Source organism: Antechinus flavipes, chromosome 3 (assembly GCF_016432865.1).
Source record: "Antechinus flavipes isolate AdamAnt ecotype Samford, QLD, Australia chromosome 3, AdamAnt_v2, whole genome shotgun sequence".
NCBI lineage: Eukaryota > Metazoa > Chordata > Mammalia > Dasyuromorphia > Dasyuridae > Antechinus > Antechinus flavipes.
Window position 1 is genome coordinate 286,347,462 of NC_067400.1, and position 23,500 is coordinate 286,370,961.

Consider the following 23,500-nt stretch of genomic DNA (forward strand, 5'->3'; position numbering starts at 1 on the left):
CTTCCTTTTGGAAATAACACTGTTCAGTATTTCTGAAGTTAATGACATCCAAAACTACTATAGTATGTACACATATAAATATTATTTAAAATGAAGTTTTCTAGGTATGCCATCTGAGTGGAGAAACTGAATTTTTTTTTTATTGAGTTTAGAAAACCTGTTAGTAATTTTAGCAGATTGCTGCTTGCTTGCCAGTTTATAGAGAATTTGCACAAGTCACTGAGAAGTTAAGGAATTTAACTCAGTCACAAAGCCCCATGTGTTATAGTTAAGCACTTAATTGTTGGAGTTTTCCTAACTTACAAAGCCAATCTATTTCAACATACTGCCTATCCATCTTAAGTTATCTCATTGAATATGAACTTGTGAATATTAAACTGAATAGTAATTTAAAAAGGAAAAGTCAGAGGTGCTTTGTTTTTGCAAGACACCTAAGTTAAGTTGTCAATTGTAGAAAGAATTGTAAAAGAAGTTAATATATATAAATGAGAGGGTGAAATCAGTTTTTTCTCATTTCAAAAGATATATCCACCTCAGTAATCCACCCATGACTAATCTCATTTGTTCTCCTGAGATTTTACATATTTTAAGTTAGCTTTGCCATCAAAGTCCTACAAAATAATCAACATGTATTCCACCTTTTCTTATCCCCACACAGTTTTTGAGGTCCTAAATACTATGCATAAAAATAAAAATGGTACCATTCTATTTCGGTATAAATTTCCTTCATGAAAGTATCTGACTTCAAATTTAAGCGTTTTTAAAAACATAACATGTTGATGTGTGTGTTTATTTTTCAGCTGTAAAAGAATGTGCTCTTTTGATTAGCACATTTATGTCTCCTTGCTAATAGCCACATCAAATAGAAACAATTGATAAACCCTGGCTTGTATTTAACTGAACAAAAATTATCAGTGCCCATCAATTAGCAATTTGCTGAACTAAATAGCTTTTTTTTTTTAGATAATTTTTTATTGACAGAACCCATGGTTCTGGGTAATTTTTTACAGCATTATCCCTTGCACTCACTTCTGTTCCGATGTTTCCCCTCCCTCCCTCCACCCCCTCTCCTAGATGGCAAGCAGTCCTTTACATGTTGAATAGGTTACAGTATATCCTAGATACAATATATGTGTGCAGAACCAAACAGTTTTCTTGTTGCACAGGGAGAATTGGATTCAGCAGGTATAAATAACCCGGGAAGAAAAACAAAAATGCAAGCAGTTTATATTCATTTCCCAGTGTTCTTTCTCTGAGTGTAGCTGTTTCTGTCCATCCTTAATCAATTGAAACTGAATTAGCTCTCTTTATTGAAGAGATCCACTTCCATCAGAATACATCCTCAAACAGTGTCATTGTTGAGGTATATAATGATCTCCTGGTTCTGCTCATTTCACTTAGCATCAGTTCATGTAAGTCTCGCCAGTCCTCTCTGTATTCATCCCGCTGGTCATTCCTTACAGAACAGTAATATTCCATAACATTCATATACCACAATTTACCCAGCCATTCTCCAGTTGATGGGCATCCATTTTCCAGTTTCTGGCCACTACAAACAGGGCTGCCACAAACATTTTGGCACATAAAGGTCCCTTTCCCTTCTTTAGTATCTCTTTGGGATATAAGCCCAGTAGAAACACTGCTGGATCAAAGGGTATCACAGTTTGATAACTTTTTGAGCATATGAACTAAATAGCTTTGCAAAAACATCAGTCTAGACATGATAACCATGATGCTTTATGGCAGTGGGTGGGAGACTATATGGGATCCATAATCAATTAGCTACTTTTGTTCTTATATCATTGAATCCATCCACCTCTGAAAAGATCAGTATGATAATCCCATATTGTTCTTGACCTTTCTCCAACTGGCAGATGCTTAATTATATTGTAATGTGGGAGAAACTGAGGCAAGATAGCGATTAATAAAATATTTTATTAGTGGAGAGTCTGAACTGGCAGCCAGACAGGATCCATGTCTGACTCTCAGCCGGGTGGATGACACTCCTGTCTCAAAGCATCCAACAATGAGCAAGGGATTCCAGAGGCTCTTATAGGGAGTTTCCTATAAGCCATCAGGGAAACAGGTAAGGAAAGGACCATAAGTTAAGTTCTGACAGGTTGGGGGTAAGGAGGAAGGATCATAAATTCTGGTAAGTTGGGAGGGAAGGAGCTAGGAGACAGGATATCTGGACCAGGAGATGGGGATGTATTTGATTGAGATAAGCCATCTGGAGTTTGGAATGCCTAGTGGCCAGAAAGGGAGGGGTTGCCACAAGAGAGACTGAGGCAGAACAATATTGGCAAGAAGTTTGCCTTTACTGTGCATGTAGTTTAAACTTAATTCTGTCCACACATTACCAAAGCTATGCTTTACTGCACAACTCCCATTTTACTACTACCACCACATGTGCTGGAATTTTCATTCTCCATACTACCCTCCAGCAGCTAGCACTGTTAAACTGGAAGGCACCCTTAAAACAACAGCTTCTGTATAACACCCTCCATTATCAATGGACTGATATTGAAATAAAATATTCAACCATTAACAAAAAGTTTTTTTAAGGATGGAACACAAAGGCAGATAATGTTACTAAACAGTTCCACCAATAAAGCTCTGAAAGAGTATTAGAAAGTATGATAACCTCCCTCATCTATAACTGTACAAAAAGACTGCTAGAATCACACAGAAACCCTGTTTGGAGATGTCAGAGTAGTTGGAAGACAGTGCAAAGTAGTCCCATAACAAGAGAGATGGGCCTGGAAAAGCACCCAGACTGAAAGCTCAAGGCTTGGAAGGAGACAGGCTTAAGCACCCAGTGAAGGGCAACCAAGTCCCAGCTGCAAGAGAAAACAGGCTGAACAAGTTCTCGGTGCAGTATATCCCTGCAGACCCAGCAGGGCAGTCCCTGTTCCCTGGCAAGAGACAGGCCCCAACCAGTGCCCACACAGGAGAGTGGCAAAAAGGCAACCGGACGCACATCCAGAGCCGTGTTGAGACAGATTCATAAGAGGGAACATAGGCAATCGTAAGAAAGAATAGCGTCAGACAGCTGAAGGAGAGGCTTAATTGTAGCTATCACATTCAGGACCTTCACCATCCAGGGGCATGGGAATAAAGTCTGTCCCAAACATAAGCTTCCAACCAAGAAATTGAGGCTGTGTGAACAGGTGTTCCACGAAACCTTCCTTTTAACTGGACAAAGGAAGTCTAAACCCCCACACACAAAGAGCGAGGTGTAGAAATATACTAAATCCTATCACAGAAATAGGGAGTGAGAGGGGAAAGGGGTTTAAGAGGGATGACAAAATAGGTAAGGGAACAGTCCTAAGCAAAACAAATTCCAGTGGTCTGGGAAGTAGGGGAGTAGGGGCGATTAAGGGGAAAGAAAATGTAAAAATCTCTAATTGGAGGAAGCAAGAAAGCAGGCAATGAAGTAGAAATGAACTATTTTACTATATTTGAAAAGAGATGAGTGGAGGCAAAGGGAAGAAATACAGAAATGATGAATGAGATAAAACAGAAGATAGCAAAATGGATTAGCACAAACAAAAAAAAGCACAAATTTTATTTACAAGAAATATACTTGAAATATGCATATAGATATAAGTAGAAGAGATGGAGCAAAAGATTACTGTGAAAGTTCAAAAAGGCTGATAAAGAATTGGTTCCAGACAAACCTATGTAATTAGATATATAAGATGAGCAGAAACTTACAGTATGCATTATGCAAACACTATATATAATAAATCAATATCAAATACATATGAATCAAACACAGGATCTTCATACTTAAAAATTACTTGAACTTCAAAAAGCAATAGAATAAATGTATAATAGGAGGCCCCAATGTATCCCTTTCATCAGAAAAAATTAAAAAAAGTTAAAGACTAATAGAATTTTTTTTAAAGAGATGGCATTGATTGAATGGAATCCAAAATGATTTTACATACTTGTCCCTGAGCAAAACGTCTATACAAACATTGACTGCATACTGGGCATGTAAACCTTACCAAAAAATGCAGGAAAGCAGAAATATTAAACATCCTTTCCTGAATAAAATGTGAAAATTATATTCAGTAAAGAGTCATTTAAATAATTAAAAATTAATTGAAAAAATAAGAGATACAAAATCAATAGATATTTCTTAATAGGTAAGTGATCAAAGCATATAATCAAACATTTCTCAAAAGAATTACCAATTATTCATAACATATAAAGAATGCTCCCCATCACTAACAAGAGAAGTGCATATCAAAACAACTCTGAGGTCTTGTCCTCCCCACCCCTGCAAAGACCACAAAAACTGGCTAAAGTCAATGTTGGGAGGGATGTGGGAACAGAGGCACTTTGATGCTTTTTTGAAGTTGTGAAATGATCCAACCATTTTGGAAGAAAATTTGGAATTATGCAAATAAAGTGACTAAAATGTCCATGCTCTTTGACTCTGATATGCCATTACTGAGCTAATACAATTAAAACAATATACTGCACCCATATTGCAGTTACTAGGTGATAAGAGACTGGTATCATACACACTATGTGTATGATAGGTGTAGCTGCAAGCAACTGCTTCACAGATTTTTTGTGAAAAACGGAAAATATAACAATTTCTGCAGGAAAAAATCATGTAACTGAATTCGAATGGTAGAGACATTCTTAAAGAAGAGATCCCTATTACTGATGTCCCCAGTATCCAACATTTCCCATCTTTAGTGTAGTTTCAACCCGATTGTTTAGTAGAGAGCAGAGAACATATGGTATCTCATGATTGCTGATGTGCCTTGCAGACAGTGATTGCAGTGCAAGCATTATCAAAATTCTACCATGATCCTGACCCTGAAGGGAAGAACTTATTAGGGTCCAACCCTTGTATCTCCAGGTCCTAGACCATTTATTCAGACCAATGGCCACCACCAAGGATTCAATATAGGTGAAGTTCTTGTGCAACTATCCCTTCAAGGCTATTTCATGCTAGCCACATAGACGCTACTGGAGAACTTGCCAGGACTCCTTTTTGGCCAAACAATATGTTTAATTTTATTCTTTTTTCTCTTTAACATTCATTTTTATAATAGCTTTTTAATTTTCTAAATACATGCAAAAATAGTTTCCAACATTCCTTTGCAAAACGTTGTGTTCCAAATTTTTCTCCCTCTTTCCCTCCTCCCTCAGGCAGCAAGCAATCCAATAAAACTTAAACGTGTGCAATTCTTTTAAATATATTTCCATATTCATCATGCTATGCAAGAAAAATCAGATCATAAGGTTAAGAAACAAAACAAAGGTGGAAATACTATGCTTTGATCCACATTCAGTCTTCATAGTTCTCTCTCTGGATGCAGATGGCTCTTTCCATCACAAGTCTATTGGAATTGCCTTCAGTTACAGCATTGTTGAAAAGAGCCACTTCTATCACAGTTAATTATCACATGATCTTGTTGTTTTGTACAGTGTTCTTTTGGTTCTGCTCACTTCATTTATTATCAGTTCATGTAAATCTTTCCAGGATTTTCTGAAATCAGCCTGCTCATCATTTCTGATAAAATGTTAATACTTCATAACATTCATATACCATAATTTTTTCAGCCATTCCTCAATAATGGGCATCCATTCAGTTTCCAGTTTCTAGACACTACAAAAAGGGCTGACACAAATATTTTTGCACATGGGGTCCTTTTCCTTTTTTTATATTCTCTTCCAGACACAGGTCCAGTAGAGACACTGCTGGATCAATGGTGTATGCAGAGTTTTATATTGGACATAGTTCTATATTGCTCTCCAGAATGGTTGAATCACTTCACAACTCCACCAACAATGTATTAATGTCCCAGTTTTTCTATATCCCCTTGAACTTTTATCATCTTTTCTTGTCATCTTAGCCAATCTGAGAGATGTAAAGTAACCTCAGAGTTGTTTTAGTTTGTATTTCTCTAATCAGTGTTGATTTAGAGCATTTTTTCATATGACTAGAAATGGTTTTAATTTCATCTGAAAATTGTTCATATCCTTTGATCTATCAATTGGGGAATGGCTTGCATTCTTATAAATTTGAGTAAATTCTCAATATGTTTTAGAAATGAGGCCTTTATCAGAAACATTGGCTGTAAAATTTCCCCCCAACTTTCTGCTTCCCTTCTAATCTTAACTATATTGGTTTTGTTTGTATAAAACCTTTCTATTATCAAAATTACCTATTTTGCATTTCATAATTTTCTCTAATTCTTCTTTGGCCACAAATCCCTCCCTTGTCCACAGATCTGACAGAGAGATTATCTCTTGTTTTCCTAATTTGCTTATAATATCACTCTATGTCTAAATCATGAATCCATTTCCACCTTATTTTAGTGTAGTTGCTAAGTGTTGGTTAATGCCTAGTTTCTGGCATACTATTTTCCAGTTTTCCCAGCAATTCTTGTCAAGTAGTGAATTCTCATGCTAGAAGGAGAAGTCTTTGGGTTTATCAAATACTAGATTAACATAGTCACTGACTATTGTGTCTTGTGAACCCAACCTATTACACTGATCTGCTACATTATTTCTTAGCCAATACCAAACAGTCTTGATGACCACTGCTTTATAATATAGTTTTAGGCCTAGTACAACTAGGCCACCTTCATTTGCAATTTTTTTCATTAATTCTCTTGAAATTCTTGACTTTTTTTTTTCTTCTAATGAATTTTGTTGGATTTTTTTTAGCTGTACTTGGCAGTTTGATTAGTATGGAACTGAATAAGTACAATGATTAATTTAGGTTAAATTGTCATTTTATTATATTAGCTCAGTCTATCCATAAGTGTTCATATAGTTCTTGGCTTTGTCTTGACAGTTAAAACTTCCAAATATTTTATATTACCTAGAGTGATTTTAAATGGGATTTCTCTATCTCTTGTTGCTAAACTATGTTGATAACTTATAGAAATGCAAATGATTTCTATGGGTTTATTTTATATCTTGCAACTTAGCTCAAGTTGTTTCTAGTAGTTTGATTGATTCACTAGGATTTTCTAAGTATACCATCATATAATCTGCAAAAAAAAAAGGCAATTTGTTTCCTCATTACCCACTCTAATTCCTTTAATTTCTTTTTCTTATCTTACATATATAGTACAATATTGTATAGTAGCAGTGATAACAGGCAACCTTGTTTCAGCCCTGGTCTTATTGGGAATGCTTGTACTTTATTGCTATTACATATAATGCTTGCTGATGGTTTTAGATATTTTAGGATTAGATTTTAGGAAATTCCATTTATTCCTATGCTTTCTATTTTTTAAACTTGATATGGGAGTTATATTTTGTCATATACTTTTTTCTTCATCTATTTATATAATCATATGATTTCTGTTAAGTTTGCTTATTAATATGGTCAATTTTGGTGATAGTTTTCCTGATATTGAACCAGCCCTGGATTCCTGGTATAAATTCTACTTGATCATAGTGTATTATCCAAGTGATAAATTGCTGTAATCTCTTTGCTAATATTTCACTTAAGATTTTTGCACCAATACTCATTAGAAAAATTGGTCTATAATTTTTTCCCCTCTGTTTTGACCCTTCGTGGTTTAGGTATCAGCACCATATCTATGTTATAAAAGGAATTTGATAGGTCTCCTTTCCCTATTTTTCCAAATAGTTTATATAGTATTGAATTGTTCTTTAAATGGTAGAATTCATTTGCAAATCCATCTGGCCCTGGAGATTTTTTCTAAAGCAGTTCATAAATAGCTTGTTCATTTTCTTTTTCTAAAATGGCACTAATTAATTTTTTCCTCATCTGTTAATCTGGGCAATATATATTTTTGTATTCATCCCTTTCACTTAAATTATCACATTTATTGGCATACAGTTGGACAAAATAGCTCCTAATTATTGCTTTAATTTCCTCTTCATTGGTGATATTTAACCTTTTCATTTCTGATACTAATTTCTTTTTTCTAATCAAACTAATCAAAGGATTGTCTATTTTGGTTTTTTTTTTCATAAAACCAACTCAGTTTTATTAGTTCAATAACTTTTTTATTTTAAATTTTATTAATCTTGCCTTTGATTTTCAGAATTTTTAATTTGTTATGGGGGGGGGGGTAATGTGTTCTTTTTCTAGCAGCCCAATTCATTGATCTTCTCTTTCTCTTTATTATTCATGTAAGCATCTAGAGATATAAAATTTCCCATAAGTTTTGGTATGTTGTTTCATTATTGTCATTCTCTTGGATGAAATTATTGATTGTAATAATTTTTTAAAATGTTTTAGTTTCAAATTCTTTTCCTCCCTCCCATCCATTGGAAAGGGGAGGAAGATGTCAATTATATATGTGAAATAATGCAAAACATTTCCATATTTGCTATGTTGCAAACGAAAAAAAAGGCAAGAAAAATAAAGTGAAAAAAAGAATGCTTCAATTTGCACTAAGTTTTTCTCTGGACGTAGATAACATTTTTCATCGCAAATCCTTTGGAATTGTCTTGAGTCATTTTCTTGATCATCATAGTTGAACATTGTTATAATATTACTGTTACTGACTTATAATATGTGTATAATATGTTACTGAGTACAATATTTTGTTTCTTCATACTTCACTTTGTTTCAGTGATATGATTACAATAGCCTGCTTCCCCAATGCCAACACTGAATATATTAGCCTTTATTTATTATTTTTGCTATTCTAAAATCTGTAAGGTGGCACATCAAATTTATCTTTCATTAAATGTATTGGTATTCTCATCTTGTATTTTTTTTCAGATTATGATGAACACAATCTCATTACTATACTTAAAAATAAGTCAACTAGCCAAAATACTTAGGTTTTGGAGGGAATTATTGATTAGCTAGTAGTATTCAACACCCCTTTATCGCCTCCTTTAGCATTTGAAGGTTGTAGAATGGATCCCTTAGATAGTGACCATTAAAGAGGATGGAAGAGGAGGAAGAGGAGGAGAAGATCCAAAAGTTTTCTTGTGGGTCCACACTCCCAAAATAATCCCTATCCTAGTGAACTTACTTTTTATGATCAGCCAGTAATCTTATTTAGCTCAAAGCAAAAGCTTTAAAAAGCTAGCATAGTAAGAATAGTAAGTACAAGATATGTTCCTCTCATAAACCTGAGGCATCCACAAATATACCACCAGTGAGAATGGTAGGCAAAAATCTTTAAATACACCTGGAGACAATCATGTAGGGGAAAGAGAGTGAGACAGCTCATTCAGGGGTCCAGTGTCCTTTCTCTTTTTTGTAGTGTCCTTGTGTTCCCTCAACCGAGAACAGCATCTCTGAAAGGACTTTTGGAGTACTCCTCTCTTCAAGTTAACTCCCAGTGATAAAGTCATTTGTTCCTTGAACCCATCTTCTTTGCTGTCATGGCTCATACTCCTTGAAGCTGCTTTCTGCTAGAAAGAATATCCTCTATTAGAAATATAATAAAATTTAACATTTGTATAGCCATTTAAGATTTACAAAGGAACTCTGTGTGTATATATGTGTGCATGTGTGTATAATATGTGTAGATAGATAGATCATTGAGAGATGGATATACACATACACACACATCTCCATCATCTCTCTCTGTTAGGTTGTAGATAGTATATGTAGATAGTATATGTTCATACGTATACATATTCTGGTCATTACATTACTGATTAAAAATCTTAAGCCTTTCAAAGGTTTTTTCTTTATAATTGCTATTATTTATTTTATTATTAGTACATGTTAATATTATTATTATTTATATAATTTGCATATATTATTATGTAATCATATATGTGGTTTATGTATTATATACCATTATTATAATTTAATAAATTATATGATGTAAAATATATATGTATATACACATATATGTGTATATCTACAAACATATATATGCACATACCATGTGTGTGTGTGTTTGCTCCTTCTCCATCCCAAGATTGCATGGTCTATGAAGGTAAATAGTGAAAGGGAGAAATCCCTTCTTTTCTGCTGCCCTCTGGTAGAAGTGTAGAAGTATTCCATTAATTGTTTCCTGCCTCAAATGTGCTTGACCTTTTCAGGGTTGGCCAGAGCTTTCTACAGTATTTTATTTTTCCAAATACATGCAAATAGTTTTCAACATTCATCTTTGCAAAACCTTGTGTTCTAAATTTGTTTCCTTCCCTGCCTCCTCCACTTCCTCCTTATCCCTTCCCCAAGAAAGCAAGCAATGCAATATAAGCTAAACATGTGCAGTTCTTCAAAACATATCTCCATAATCATCATGCTGTGCAAAAAATCAGATCAAAAGGGAAAAAAATCATGAGAAACAAAAAACCCAAGCAAATAAACAACAACAAAAAGGTGAAATTATTATGCTTTGATCCATATTCAGTTTCCATAGTTCTCTCTCTAGATGCAGATGACTCCAATACAAGTCTATTGGAATTGCCTCATATCACAGCATTGCTGAAAAGAACCAAGTCTATCACATAATCTTGTTACTGTGTACAATGTTCTCTTAGTTCTGCTCACTTCACTTCTCTCAGCATGAGTTCATGTAAATCTTTCCAGGCTTTTCTGAAATCAGCCTGCTGATCATTTCTTACAGAAGAATAATATGTAAAGCATATGTAAACTATAGCATTCATATACCACAGTTTATTCAGCCATTCTCCAATTGATGGACATCCATTCAGTTTCCAATTTCTTGCCACTACAAAAAGGGCTTCCACAAACATTTTGGCACATGTGGGTCCTTTCCCCTCTTATATGATTGCTCCCCAGTTCAGACACTGCTGGATCAAAGAGTATGCACAGTATTATAGCCCCCTGGGCATAGTTCCAAATTGCTCTCCAATGGTTAGATCATTTCACAACTCCACCAACAATGTGTCCCAGTGCTTACACATCTCCTCCAACATTTATCATCTTTTCCTGTCAGCTTAATCAATCTGAGAGGTGTGAAGTAGTACCTCAAAGTTGTGTTAATTTGCATTTCTCTAATCAATAGTAATTCAGAGCATTTTTTCATATGACTAGAAATGGCTTTAATTTTCTCATCATATCCTTTGACTACTTATCAATTGTGGAATGCCTTGTAGTTTTATAAATTTGAGTCAATTCTCTATATATTTTGGAAATGGGTCCTTTATCAGAAACACTGACAGTAAACATTTTCCTCAAGCTTTCTGCTTCCCTTCTAATCTTGGCTGTATTTGTTTTGTCTGTGCAAAACCCTTTTAATTTAATATTAATAAAATTATTCCTTTTGCATTTCACAATGTTCTCTAGTTCTTTCTGGCCAGAATTTTCAAAGGCTACCAATGACATGATTAATCTTTCAGACAGCCAACTACATACTGTCCTTACAATTTCATCAGGGAAATATCTTCATACATCATAAAGGGGTAAAATGGCTGGATATATTTCTGCCTTTGATTTTTTCTCCTCCTTTATGGTATTTTTTATGTTTTTAATTCCAAATTTAAAAACACAAATAAAATGAGTATAATTAACATAACATAACAAATTGTAGAACAAAAGAAGATTGCACATGAAACTGCAAATCTTGCTTATATATAGATGTTGCTTTTCTTTTAAAATAAATAATAAATTAGCCATGTAACTTTCCAAGCTTTTCTGCTCATCTGTAATTCATACAGGGATTCCTTCTGTTCTCTTATTATCTGAAGGAATCCCCTTCCAGCCTCCCTCTCTTTCCCTTCTAATAAATACAAAGTCAAACAAAACAAATTTTTACATTGGCCCTGAATGAAAAAAAGTATGTCTCTTTCTATACCTTGAATCCATCATCTTTCTCTCAGAGGGGAAGGCAAACATATCTATCATCACCATTATTAAAGAAAATTCTAGCTATAATAATAATATGAGAAAAAAATAATTAAATGAATAAGAATAGACAAGCAGGAAACAAAACTATTACTCTTTGCAGATGATATAATAATTGGAGAACCCTAAAGAATCAACTAGAAAGCTAGTTGAAACAACTAATAATTTTAGCATAGTTGAAGGATATAAAATAGATCCACATATTATCAGCATTTCTCTATATTACCAACACAACTGAGCAGAAAAATATAGAAAAAGAAATTCCTTTTAATTAATAGTAGACATTATAAAATACTGAAAATCAATTGGCAAAGATACACCCAGGAATTATATGAACAAAATTACAAAATACTTGTTACATAAATAAAAACAGATTTTAAACAGTTGGAGATAATATTAACTGCCCAAGCCAATGTAATACTAATGACAATACTACATAAACCAATTTACTAATACAATGTTATACACCTATCAAATTACCAAAGAATTATTTCCTGGAATTAGAAAAAAAATGATAATTCATCCAGAAGTACAAAAAGTCAAGAATATGAAAAGAATTAATGAAAAGATGTGAAGGAAAGCAATCTAGTAGCATCAGATTTCAAACTATATTACAAAGCAGTAATTAAAACAATCTGGCTTAAAAATAGAATCGTTGATTAGTGGAATAGATTAGGTATTTAATATACAGAAGTAAATGGACCACAATAATATAGTGGTTGATAAACCACTTGACTAAGATAAAGTCAAAATAGTTATATGATTTAGATATATAATGTGATAGTATAAGCAAGGAAACAGGGAATAAATTTATTGTTAGATGTGTGGATAAGGGAAACTGTTGTGATCAAACAAGAGATGGAGAGGATCACAGAAGGCAGAATGGATAATTCTGATTACAAGAAATCAAACTTTGTTTCTCAAATGTATATAAGGAACTGAGCCAAAATTATAAAAATGACAGTCGTTCCCCAATTGATAAATGATCAAAATATATAAACAGGTCATTTTCAGAAAAAAAAATTAAAGCTATCAATAGTCATATGAAAAAAAAAAAACTAAATCACAATCCAGGGGACAAACTTTAAAAAAAAATGTTCTTAAAAGTTAAAAAAAAATATGAGAGAAAAATCTTACTGCTAAAAAAGTGCAATAACCCTTTTGAAATATTTGTATCTACTTATATGCTAATTGCTTGTGAAAGAGAAGAAGGAAGAAGAAGAAGAACTAGTATTTCTATGTCACTTAAATTTTTACAAAGCACTTTACAAGTATTATTTTCATTTCATCCTCACAACTACTCTGGAAGTTAGGTTAAAATTATTCTCGTTGAACTTATGAGAAAATTGAGATAGAAGTTTTTTTGATTGTTCTGTTATCAAACACCATGACCCCATTTGGGATTTTATTGGTAGAGATACTGAAGTGTGTTTACCATTTCTTTCTCATTTTACAGTTGAGGAAACTGAGGCAGAGTTAAGGGATTTGCAGAGTCACACAGCTAGTGAGGGTTTGAGACCAGATTTGAATTTAGGAAGAGGATTCCAGGTCTGAGTCTATGCACTACAGTGCTACCCAGCAGTAATGTCTTGAATACAAAGTAGATGTTTATACATTAGTAGATGATTATAATGCTATTAAATATTTTATTAAGGAGTAAAGTTGGGAGCTAACATCTAGCAACTTTTTGTCCTTTGGTGGGTTTTCATTGCAAATCATTATGTCCACCTAGTGGTGAGCTGTTTAATAATTAGCTAACTGGGGGGTGAGGGGAAAGAAAGAAAGGAGTTAGATAATTGGCCCAAGATCTCACAGCCAGCAAGTACAACAGCTAGGATAAAAATTCAAGTTTTCTGACCCAAATCTACTCTTCTACCATACTACCTTTCTTTTTTCTTTTTTAAAACATTGTCTTTTTCTAGTTATACATGTACATTCATTTTTTAAAATACACTTTTTTTTGCTCTTTTTAAAATTATTATTATAGCTTTTTATTTACAAGATGTATGCATGGATAATTTTTCAACATTGACCCTTACAAAATCTTCTGTTCCAAATTTTTCCCTCTTGCCCCCCATCCTCTCCCCTAGATGTCAGGTAGTCCAATAAATGTTAAATATGTTAAATCCAATATATGTATACGTATTTATACAGTTATCTTGCAGCACAAAAAATAACAGATCTAGAAAGAAAGAAAACACTTGAGAAGGAAAACAAAAATGCAAGCAAGCAAACAGTGAAAATGGTATGTTGAATACACATTTCTTTATGAGTTATGAGAGAGAATAATCAGAACAAACGGGAAAAGCCAGGAGAGGGGAAAAAAAACAGAAGAAAAGTAGGAAACAAAGTGAACACAGCATTGTTGATTTACATTCAGTCTTCCCAGTAAAGGCAGATAGCATTTTCTATCCAAAGTCTATTGGGATTGCCTTGGATCACTGCCCCACTGAGAAGAAACAAGTCTTTTATAGTTGATCATAGTACAATCTTGCTGTTACTGTGTGTACAATGTATTCCTGGTTCTGCTTGTTTCACTCAGCATGAGTTCATACAAATCTTTCCAAGCCTTTCTAAAATCTTTTTCATCATTTTTATACAACAACAATAATATTCTATAACATTAATATACCATAATTTACTCAGCCATTCTCCAATTGATGGGCATCCTTTCATTTTCCAGTTTCTAGCCACTACAAACAGGGCTGCCACAAACATTTTGGCACATGCAGGTCCCTTTCCCTTCTTTAGTATCTCTTTGGGGTATAAGCCCAGTAGAAACACTGCTGGATCAAAGGGTATGCACAGTTTGATAACTTTTTGAGCATAGTTCCAAATTGTTCTCCAGAATGGTTGGATGCATTCCCAATTCCAACAACAATATATCAGTGTCCCAGTTTTCCCACATCCCCTCCAACATTTATCATTATCTCTTCCTGATATCTTACATTCTATCTTTCTTATGGTTGAAAAGGACAAATTCAGCAGCAAAGTAGCTGCTGTATCAGGTCGAGAGCCAGGGAAATCTAAGATCTCACACTAGCTGTGTGATCCTTAATCTCTATCTGCCTCAGTCTCTTCAACTGAGATGAGAATAATAGTAATATCTCATAAGGTTGTGTGAGAGAATTAAATGAGATAATGTGTGTAACGTGCTTAGTACAGTGCCTGGCACATTGTTAGCTATAATGATATTAATTCAAGAAACATTTTTACAAAATTCTTTATTATTATTCATCATGTAAAATATTGGGTAACAATTTAGAATAATGAATAAATAACAAATAATGAAAAATACAGATGAAATCTTAAAATAAAACCTTAAAATTTGAATTATTTAAATTTGAACTAGAAAATATCAATTTTAACTAGTAGTAATAATGTACATTTTTACATCAACCTCTAAAACACATCTGTGCTTATTTTTATATCAACCTCTGAAACATTTCTTTAACAATTATTTCCAACACATAAGTATGCAAAACATTTTTGGATAAGTCCCCAAACTGAGCAAACTGCAATCTTTGGCTTTTATGCTTCGGGTAAACCAAACAAATTGTCTTATATTCACCATGATGGCTCTCCTGTGGGGTCTGAAAGCATTAGTTTATTTTAAATGAACTATCAATCATACAACTCTCTGGTGTTTTGTAGAAGCCAGTTCATATCCAGTTGAAACAGCAGCCTAGACATATGTTAGGCTATTTTCCATGGCTAGACATCATTCAGTATGGGGTTTTTGTTTTAATATTGCATTTTAAGAGTTTTTTTTTCATGAAAATGGGTGCTTCTTTTTCATCATGTCCAAAACAGTACTTATTATAATAATATATATTATAATTAATAATTAATAATTATAATAATATATTAATATAAATGATAGAGAGTACCACAGGGAATAGAGCACTGAACTTGGAATCAGGAAGACTCATCTTCGTGAGTTCAAATGTAGCCTCAGAAATTTACTAGCTGTGGGACCCTGGACAAGTCCTTTTGTCCTGTTTGCCTCAGTTTCCTTATCTGTAAAATGAACTGGAGAAGGAAATGGGAAACCACTCCAGTATTCTTTTTTTTTATTTTTTTTCCTGAGGCAATTGGGATTAAGTGACTTGCCCAGGATCACATAGCTAGGCAGTGTCTGAGGCCAGATTTGAACTCAAGTCCTCCTGACTTCAGAGTTGGTGCTCTATTCATTGCACCACTAAACATTTAATATATACCCTCAAACAGTATAACAAATTATTTTAACACTCATCTGCCTCAGTTTCCACATCTGTGAAATGGAAATAATAATAGCAACTATATTCCAAGCTTCTTAGGAGGATAAAGTGAGATCGTATTTGTAAGGTGGTCTGAAAATTTTAAAGCAGCATATCAATACTAGCAATTATATATTAGAACACAAATTATTCCTCAAATATTTTCACAAAATATTTTCCTCCAAATAAAGAGGTATAAGTGCTGTTACCTCCATGTTACAAGTTCATTTTAATTTGTCTAAGATTACATGTTCAATAGTAGAAAATCATAGTGAAGTTATAGAATGTTAGAATAGGAAAGGGCTGTGGAGATCATGTCTTTCATTTCCTTTTACAAATAAGGAAATAGGCATTAATAAGTGACTTAAGATTTTCTTTCTCATTTTCTTCCTTTCTGATCTGATTTTTCTTATGCAGCAAGATAATTGTATAATTATAGATACTTAAAAAAATGACTTAGACAAGGGGTCAGGTCTTATAGAATTCATGTAGCCATCATTTGGCTAATATTATTCCTCAGTAAAAGCAGTAGGGTAAAGAAAATTCCAATAGTCTTGGGATAGAAAATGCTTTCTACATCCAGAGAGAGAAAAAGAACTGGAGACTGAATGCTGATCAGAGCATACTATTTTCAACTTTTTGTTGTTATTGTTGTTTGCTTTTTTCTCAAGATTTTTCCCTTTTGTTCTGATTTTTCTTTTATAACATGACTAATATGGAAATAACTTTAGAAGGAGCATACATGTATAATACCTATATCAGATTGCTTGCTGTCTTGGGGAAGGGGAAGGGAGAAAGAGACAAAAAATTTTGGAATTCAAAATTTTACAAAAATGTTGAAAACTGTCTTCACATGTAATTGGAAAAATAAAATAGTATTGAAAAATTTTAAAGTAATTAAGATACCTGAATCTTCTACCACAGCATCATTATACCAAGTAGCTGTGATTTATTATACAAAAGAACTCCTTTTAACCAAAGAAAATTACAAGTGATTTGTGAATTTGTAGAAAAATCTTAGAGAAATAATGCAACTATTAATAATAACTATCACTCCCCCTATAAGCTAGAAAATAGGGGTAAGGAAGAAAAAGAAGTGGTTTTTAAAGATGTCTCCAAAAATTTGAGGTTGGTTCCTGGAAAGATGATGGCATCATTAACAAGAAAAAAACATTAGAAGATTATAAATTTCTGAGATGAAAGGAAACTTAGAAAGCATCTAGTCCAACTCCCTCATTTTACTGATGAGGAAATTAAGGCCCAAAGGAGTTTAAACAGCTTGCCACAGATGGCACCAGTGTCTTACCACAGATAATCACAGAAGTAGCACCAGAGACAAAATTTAAGTCTAAGTCAAGGACCTCTGCCTCCAGAGATAATGTGCTTGCTAGTCTTCTCCACTATCACTCTCCCTAAGAACTATTCTGGAAAGCTCAGGCAGAAAATGACAAATTGAATCTGTGAAGCCCTCTGGACATCCAGATAGAAATTACCAATAGTCAAGAGAAGGAACCTGGGAGATGGGTTAAATCCAGAGGGACAGATTTAGTGGTGGGAGCTATCCACATTATATGTGACTACTGCAGTTCTGTGCATAAATGAGATCACTGGGGACCAAGGAGAGGATGTTATTAAAACTCCTTAATGAGAGGCTGGGGGAGAAGAATCACTAAAGGAGCTAGAAAAAGGGAGATAAAAATTGGGACAGTGAAACATCACTGGATAATTCCAAGGAATGTCTCAGTTTACATCATTTAAAGAATATCACTTTGCAACTTATTCTGTCTTTCTGTAATTTTCTGTGGTTTTTCACCTACAAATATTCTGTTTGCAGAACTATGTCTAAGAAATAAAATCTAAGGTTTTTTTTCCTCTTGACTTTATCCTTTATTTTAGCATTCTCTTTTTGATAAATGGAGATCATGTCTTTTATAATTCTAGACTTTTATGGGCTTGGTAAATAATGATGGCTTAACTACTATCAGTGATGTGTTTAACAGGGCTTATATTTTTCAGTTGCTGCAATGACAAAATCATCTATGACCACTTGTAAAATATGATGGCAGTGTTATGAAAATCTACAAGAGCAACTTCTATCAAGAAGAAGAAGTAGTGTCAAAGAAGTATCAAAGACCACAGAAAGATCGAGAAGGATAACTGAGAAAAAGCCCATTGGGATTTGGCGATTAAAAGATCATTCAAGATCATCATAAGAGATTATTCAAAGAAGCTAAAAACAAGATTGTAAGGAGTTAAGAAGAGTGAGAAGAAATGAAGTAGAAGCACTGACTGATAGCCTTTTCAAGTTTAGCCATTAAAGGTAGGAAAGATAAAGGATGCAAGCTGGCACAGATGGATGGGGGACAGATGGCTATGTTTGTAGATATCTCAGAATCATCCAGTAGAATGGGAGAGATGAAAGATGAGTGAGAAAGTTGGAATGATAAAGGGGGGCAATTTGCTGGACAAGACGAGGGAATGGGAATCATTTGTTTGTAGAGGTTTTGCCTTGTAAAGATAAGGGCCACTTCTTCATTCGCAATAGGAATGAAGGCAGTGACAATAATATAAGACATTTGAATGATATGAGATGAAGAGGAGCAATTACCTGAATTCTTTCAGAGAAATATGTATAAGCAAGACAAAGATCTCAAAAGGTTTGAGGAGAGGGAATGACAGGAAATTTGAAGACAGATGAAAAGATCTAGAGAACTTTCTGTGCTATGTGGGATAGGGAATGGATTAGGATAGTTTAAAAGTTTAAAAACTGCAGTGAGGGTTTAGTTAATATCATGTTACTTAAATTAGTAATCAGTAGGGTTTCATGATGTTTTCCAATTTTGTTCAGTATCATGTAATTGGAAGCAATGGCAGAAGATGGTGAGTATCATAACCCAAAACCGAGGGTTAACATGGCAAGACTAACTATAGGGTAAGGGGAGAAAAAATTTAGAGAAGAGGACAACATAGAGTTCAACTGGTTTATCAGGGGGTAAAGATGGGAAAGGGAGACCAGAGTAGCCAGTATAAGGGTTATAGCCTGGGGAAGAAAGAAAAAAACTTGAATATTTCAGTAATTGAAAGAATTGAGAACAACAACAACAACAAAAAAAAAAAAACAAAATTAGGGGTTAGAGGAACAGAAGTTGAAGAACATTGTGATCAGATAAAAAAATTTCAAAGTTTGGAAAGATGGAAGTGAAACATTTGTGGGAGGATGGGAAGATTGAAGAGAAGGTCTCTGCTGTGTATAGTTGAAGTAGGCTGGAAGAGAAGGTCAAGAGAGTATCAACATCTATGCTGAAGTTCTCTAATAAAAGAGCAAGAATTAGGGAGAACAGACAGATTGTGAGCCAATCACTGGATACATTGAAAGTGAGGAAAGAATTTTGATCCAGCTACCAAGATTTTAATTAGGTGTGATAAATATGGATTGAAACTCAAAGGAAGAGAGGTTATTAAATGTTAGTGGCAGAAAGAGAACCTCGAAGCAATGGGGAATAAGGAATAATTGAACTTTCTAACCATAACCAGTGAGTTGAAAGTGCATGAGTAAAAGTGTAACCAGACCTGGAAAGAGTGCCCAGGAAAGTTGTGTCATCAGAAAGGAACTGGATCTCAGTGAGAACAAGAAAGTGGAAGGAGTCAGCAAGGAAGAGGTTTAAGAGGAAAGGCAAATTTGTTACCTAAGAAGTAGACATTCCAGGGAGCACAGTTGCAAAAGGAATGAGCAGCTTTAGAATGGAAAGTTGAGAAGGGAAGAGTTGAGAATAAGGTAGTAATAGTCAGTAGGTGACTGTGTGTGGACAATGACAGGTGGGGATTCAGAGTCACTAGGACAAGGAATGTAGAAAGGGGAGTTGACTATGTTAACCACTGAGAACTGAATTCAAATAGTTTTGTCATGGAGAATCCCAAGGGGCAAGGATAGAATTGGCTCAGGGCATACATACCTGGAGAAGGGAGTAAAATATTGTTTGAGAGGAAATGGGCAAAAGGAAACAGTGTGAAGGTGAAGGTGGCCAGGAGCACAATAAAATCCCTTTTTTGGGGTAAAGAAACTCAGACTCAGAAAGGTTCTTAGGTGTTATCATTAACGGTTAAGCCTAAATCCATCTCAGAAGCCAATTCTCTTGATTTCAGTGCTTCTTTTACTAATTTAGCAAGTTAAATCAGCTTCATTTTATTTCAGTACAACAACACACATTTATAAACCTATAGCTTTTCATTAATTAGTTAAATGGCTTGAGTTTTAGTAATTGATTCCACTTCAAAGTTTGTCTTTGTTTTTAGGAAAGGACTGAATCAAAATGTACATTCATTTTAGGGGACCTTTAAGGAAAGCTTTTGGGTACTCATAATATGCTGGATGGTGGAATTAGCTATTGTGTCTTTTATATTACTGACTGCTTGTTAACTTTAACAGGCATCATCAGGACATTGTACAGTGCCTTTGGATTAAATTCATGACTCTTGCCCTAACTTGTCCACTTTTAAAGTACCTGGATCTGTGTCTCTTAATCCCACCTTCTGGCTTTTTTCATCACACCCCTAGTTCATCCTTCTCCATATCTTTCTAGGTATGCCAGGAATTCACTCTTCAGATATTTTTGGAACTCAAAATGTTGTTTCCAAGCTTGTAGAAAAGAATCTAGATGGTGGCATCTGGGTGGATATTCTATGTGGCTTTTTAATCTTGTACATCTGGGGGGTGGGGATAAGAACCTCTCATTTACTGACTTGCCCCAAGGCTTTCACTGGAAACACACCAGAGGGAAAGGAGCTTGCCTTGAACGAAATGTCAGCGGGAAAAGCAAATTCATAGGATCGTAGGATTTACAGCTGAAAGAGACCGTAGAGATTACTGTTCAAGAGCCTCATTTTACATCCGAGGAAACTGAGGTCCAGAAAGGTTAAATGACAGGTAGGAAATAAATGGCAAAACAAATTCTACTGATTCCAAACTCAATGATCTTTTCACTCACCCTGCTATATAACTGATTGTAAATCTGCTCACCGCAGCTTCCCATTCCCATAGTCCTGGTTACTTTGTCACAGGGGGGATATGACGAGATAGATACTTGCCCTTTGGAATGACCCGAGAGGAGAGAGAAATTTTGGCGCGCTGTCTCTCCCCCGGCTTTCTGCAGAGAGTAAGAAGCATGTGGGACTGCGGCCGCCTCTGGCACGCTCAGAAGCGCCCTTTGCTTTCTTCCAGGAGGTGCTTCTGGCTCAGATCCTCTAACTACACGCGTGGCTTGCAACAAGGCTGATTCACGGGGCCAGAGGGAGACAACTCAGTAAAGAGGAAAAACAAAAACAAAAACAAAAACTTAGTGGGGAGCAGGAAAGGGAAGGAAAGTGATCAAAGCTAAGGCACTCATTTTTAGTTTAGGATCCAGAAAGGGAAAGTATCACTCCACACCTGGGGTTCAAAACTGGGTCTTTTAACTCTGAACGCAACACTTTTTCTCCACACAGCATGATCTCTAAAGGATGCCCGCTTCACCCCACCTCTTAAACTGCCCGCTGCCCAGATTCATGCCCCCTTTCCGCTTGCACAGCGGCAGACACGCCCGCCCCAGATTGTCCCGTCACGGTTTTCACTGATGTATCTGGTGGCATCAGTTTGCGTATTGTTTCTCCAGGGGACGCCACCTTCCCTCTATCACCCCCGCCCCCCGCCGTGGTGTGTGTTTACAATGTGTTTGCCTTGTGTATTTGCGTGGTGTATGAATGTGGATCAGGTGCCGAGGTTGCTGGTGAATGCGCCTGTGCGGTGGCCCCGCAGGGCCCAGCGGAGCCGGAGCAGCCGAGACGGCTTGGGCTGCAAAGACGGAGGCGACGGCGAAGCCGCCTCCGCAGCTCCGAGTGGAAGGGAGTGATTGCGAATCGCTAATTCCTTCTGGAAGATGGCCGAGCCCGGAGTGGCGCGGGCCTCTCCGTCCCACCATCGGGCAGCAGGTAAAGGACGCGCGGCCCGCACTTCGGCGGCTCTGCCCGGGATTTGCCGTTTCCCTTGTCTTCGCCACGCACGTTTTGCCCCGCCAGCAGCGGGCACAGCAGGAAGGAGATGGTGTATGTTTGTGTGTGTGTGTGTGTGTGTGTGTGTGTGAATGTGTGCATGTGTGTGCATGGGCGTGTGCGCGCACTCTCCCCAATCGGCCTGGGGAGGTGGGGGTGGGGGCAAGTGGTCTACAGGGGCTAAGGGAATCCTAGGGATTGCTGCCCTTCCCTTCTTTTGCGCGCCCTCTTGGGTTATGGCACGTCCTTGTTCCTTGCTCGGTAGGAGAAAGGTGTTGATGCCCCGTGTGCGCTCGCGCTCTCTCGCCGCGGTCCCCGCGGCTGACCATCTGCCGGCGCTGGCCACCTGCCGGCCCGCACCACCTTCGTGCATTACCGGGGCGGGGGCGGGGAGAACGGGCAATGACCTGCTGCCCACCGATATTGCTTCTGGGGGGATGAAAGAAAAGAAAACGGAAAGGAAGCGGGGGCGGAGGGAGCCCCTCCGTTTTCTATGTGCTCGGTACTCCGCCTGGGCCCGGAGGTGTGCGCACACGCACACACACGCGCACACACACACACACATACACACACTCACACATGGGAAAGGCCATGCTTCCTCCCTCCTCCCCTCATCCCCAGCTCTCCACATACAGTGTAAGTGGAGGGGATATTAGTGCTCAGTTCTGCGGGGTTTACGGGCCAGCGCGCTAGGGTGATGGAGAGAGCCTAGGACATCTACCAAGGAGACTTGGGATGCCCTTTCCTTTTTTTACTCGGCCTGCTACCAAATCGTGCGCGTGAACAGAGGGACGGAGGAAATTTATGATTTGCGCCTGATTTCCACTTCTCTCCGACAATTGGTCTTTTAAACACCTTTCCACTCACCCTTCCCCCTTTTTTGCCAATCACGAACAACTGACCCCTCGCCACTGCTCCTCCTAGTCCTAGTGATGAGCAGGTGAAAGGGGCAGCCGCCCAGAGCTCCCCCTATTGCAGACCTAGCTCCAAAAGCCCAAGTATGTGCCTGTGTGCATACGTGTGTGTACATGTGCGCGCGCGCGCGCCAGTAAATCCCGCGGTAGGGTAGGGTAGGGTGTAACCTACACTATGTGTGTGTTTGGGGTGGAGAGTGGGCAGTGGTTTACCTAGAGCGCAGATAAGCGCTTCGTAATTGAAAAGGTGTCCGCACCTCCCAGAGTGAAGCTGGACTGCAGAAGAGGAGCAGAAGCTAGGAGAGAGGACATTGGAATAGGGGGGAGGGGAGAGCGCGCTCGATTGAGAAGGGTTTGTGTTGCTTACAATAATGGTGAGAAAGCGAACCTCCCTCTCCAACTGGAAGTCAATGTTGCTCCCACAGAGAATCCAAAGCAAGCTTGAGGATGTCATGCATGTAAACCTAGGCCACAGATGTGGGCTTATAACCACATATACACAT

At 36.6% G+C, this 23,500-nt stretch overlaps 1 protein-coding gene and 1 long non-coding RNA gene across 7 annotated transcripts in view; one reads left to right on the forward strand and one right to left on the reverse strand.

Moving 5' to 3' along the window:
- Nucleotides 1–9,135: 9,135 nt before the first annotated feature.
- Nucleotides 9,136–21,761, reverse strand: LOC127553981 (uncharacterized). Of its 2 annotated transcripts, XR_007951865.1 has the most exons (3): nucleotides 21,045–21,631; nucleotides 20,562–20,901; nucleotides 9,136–9,384 (listed from the first exon to the last, which is right to left on the reverse strand). It is a non-coding gene; the product is annotated as an uncharacterized LOC127553981 (long non-coding RNA). The 2 variants fall into 2 exon arrangements; XR_007951864.1 differs by lacking the exon at nucleotides 20,562–20,901 and having other exon boundaries at nucleotides 21,045–21,761.
- Nucleotides 21,762–21,881: 120 nt separating this feature from the next.
- Nucleotides 21,882–23,500, forward strand: part of MAP7D2 (MAP7 domain containing 2) — a 183,105-nt gene continuing 181,486 nt past the window's right edge. For all 5 annotated transcript variants that reach the window (XM_051985132.1, XM_051985136.1, XM_051985137.1 and 2 more), the window contains exon 1: nucleotides 21,882–22,023. In XM_051985132.1, the coding sequence (XP_051841092.1) occupies nucleotides 21,972–22,023 (52 nt within the window). In that variant the 5' untranslated portion in view covers nucleotides 21,882–21,971. The remainder of the gene's footprint in view (nucleotides 22,024–23,500) is intronic.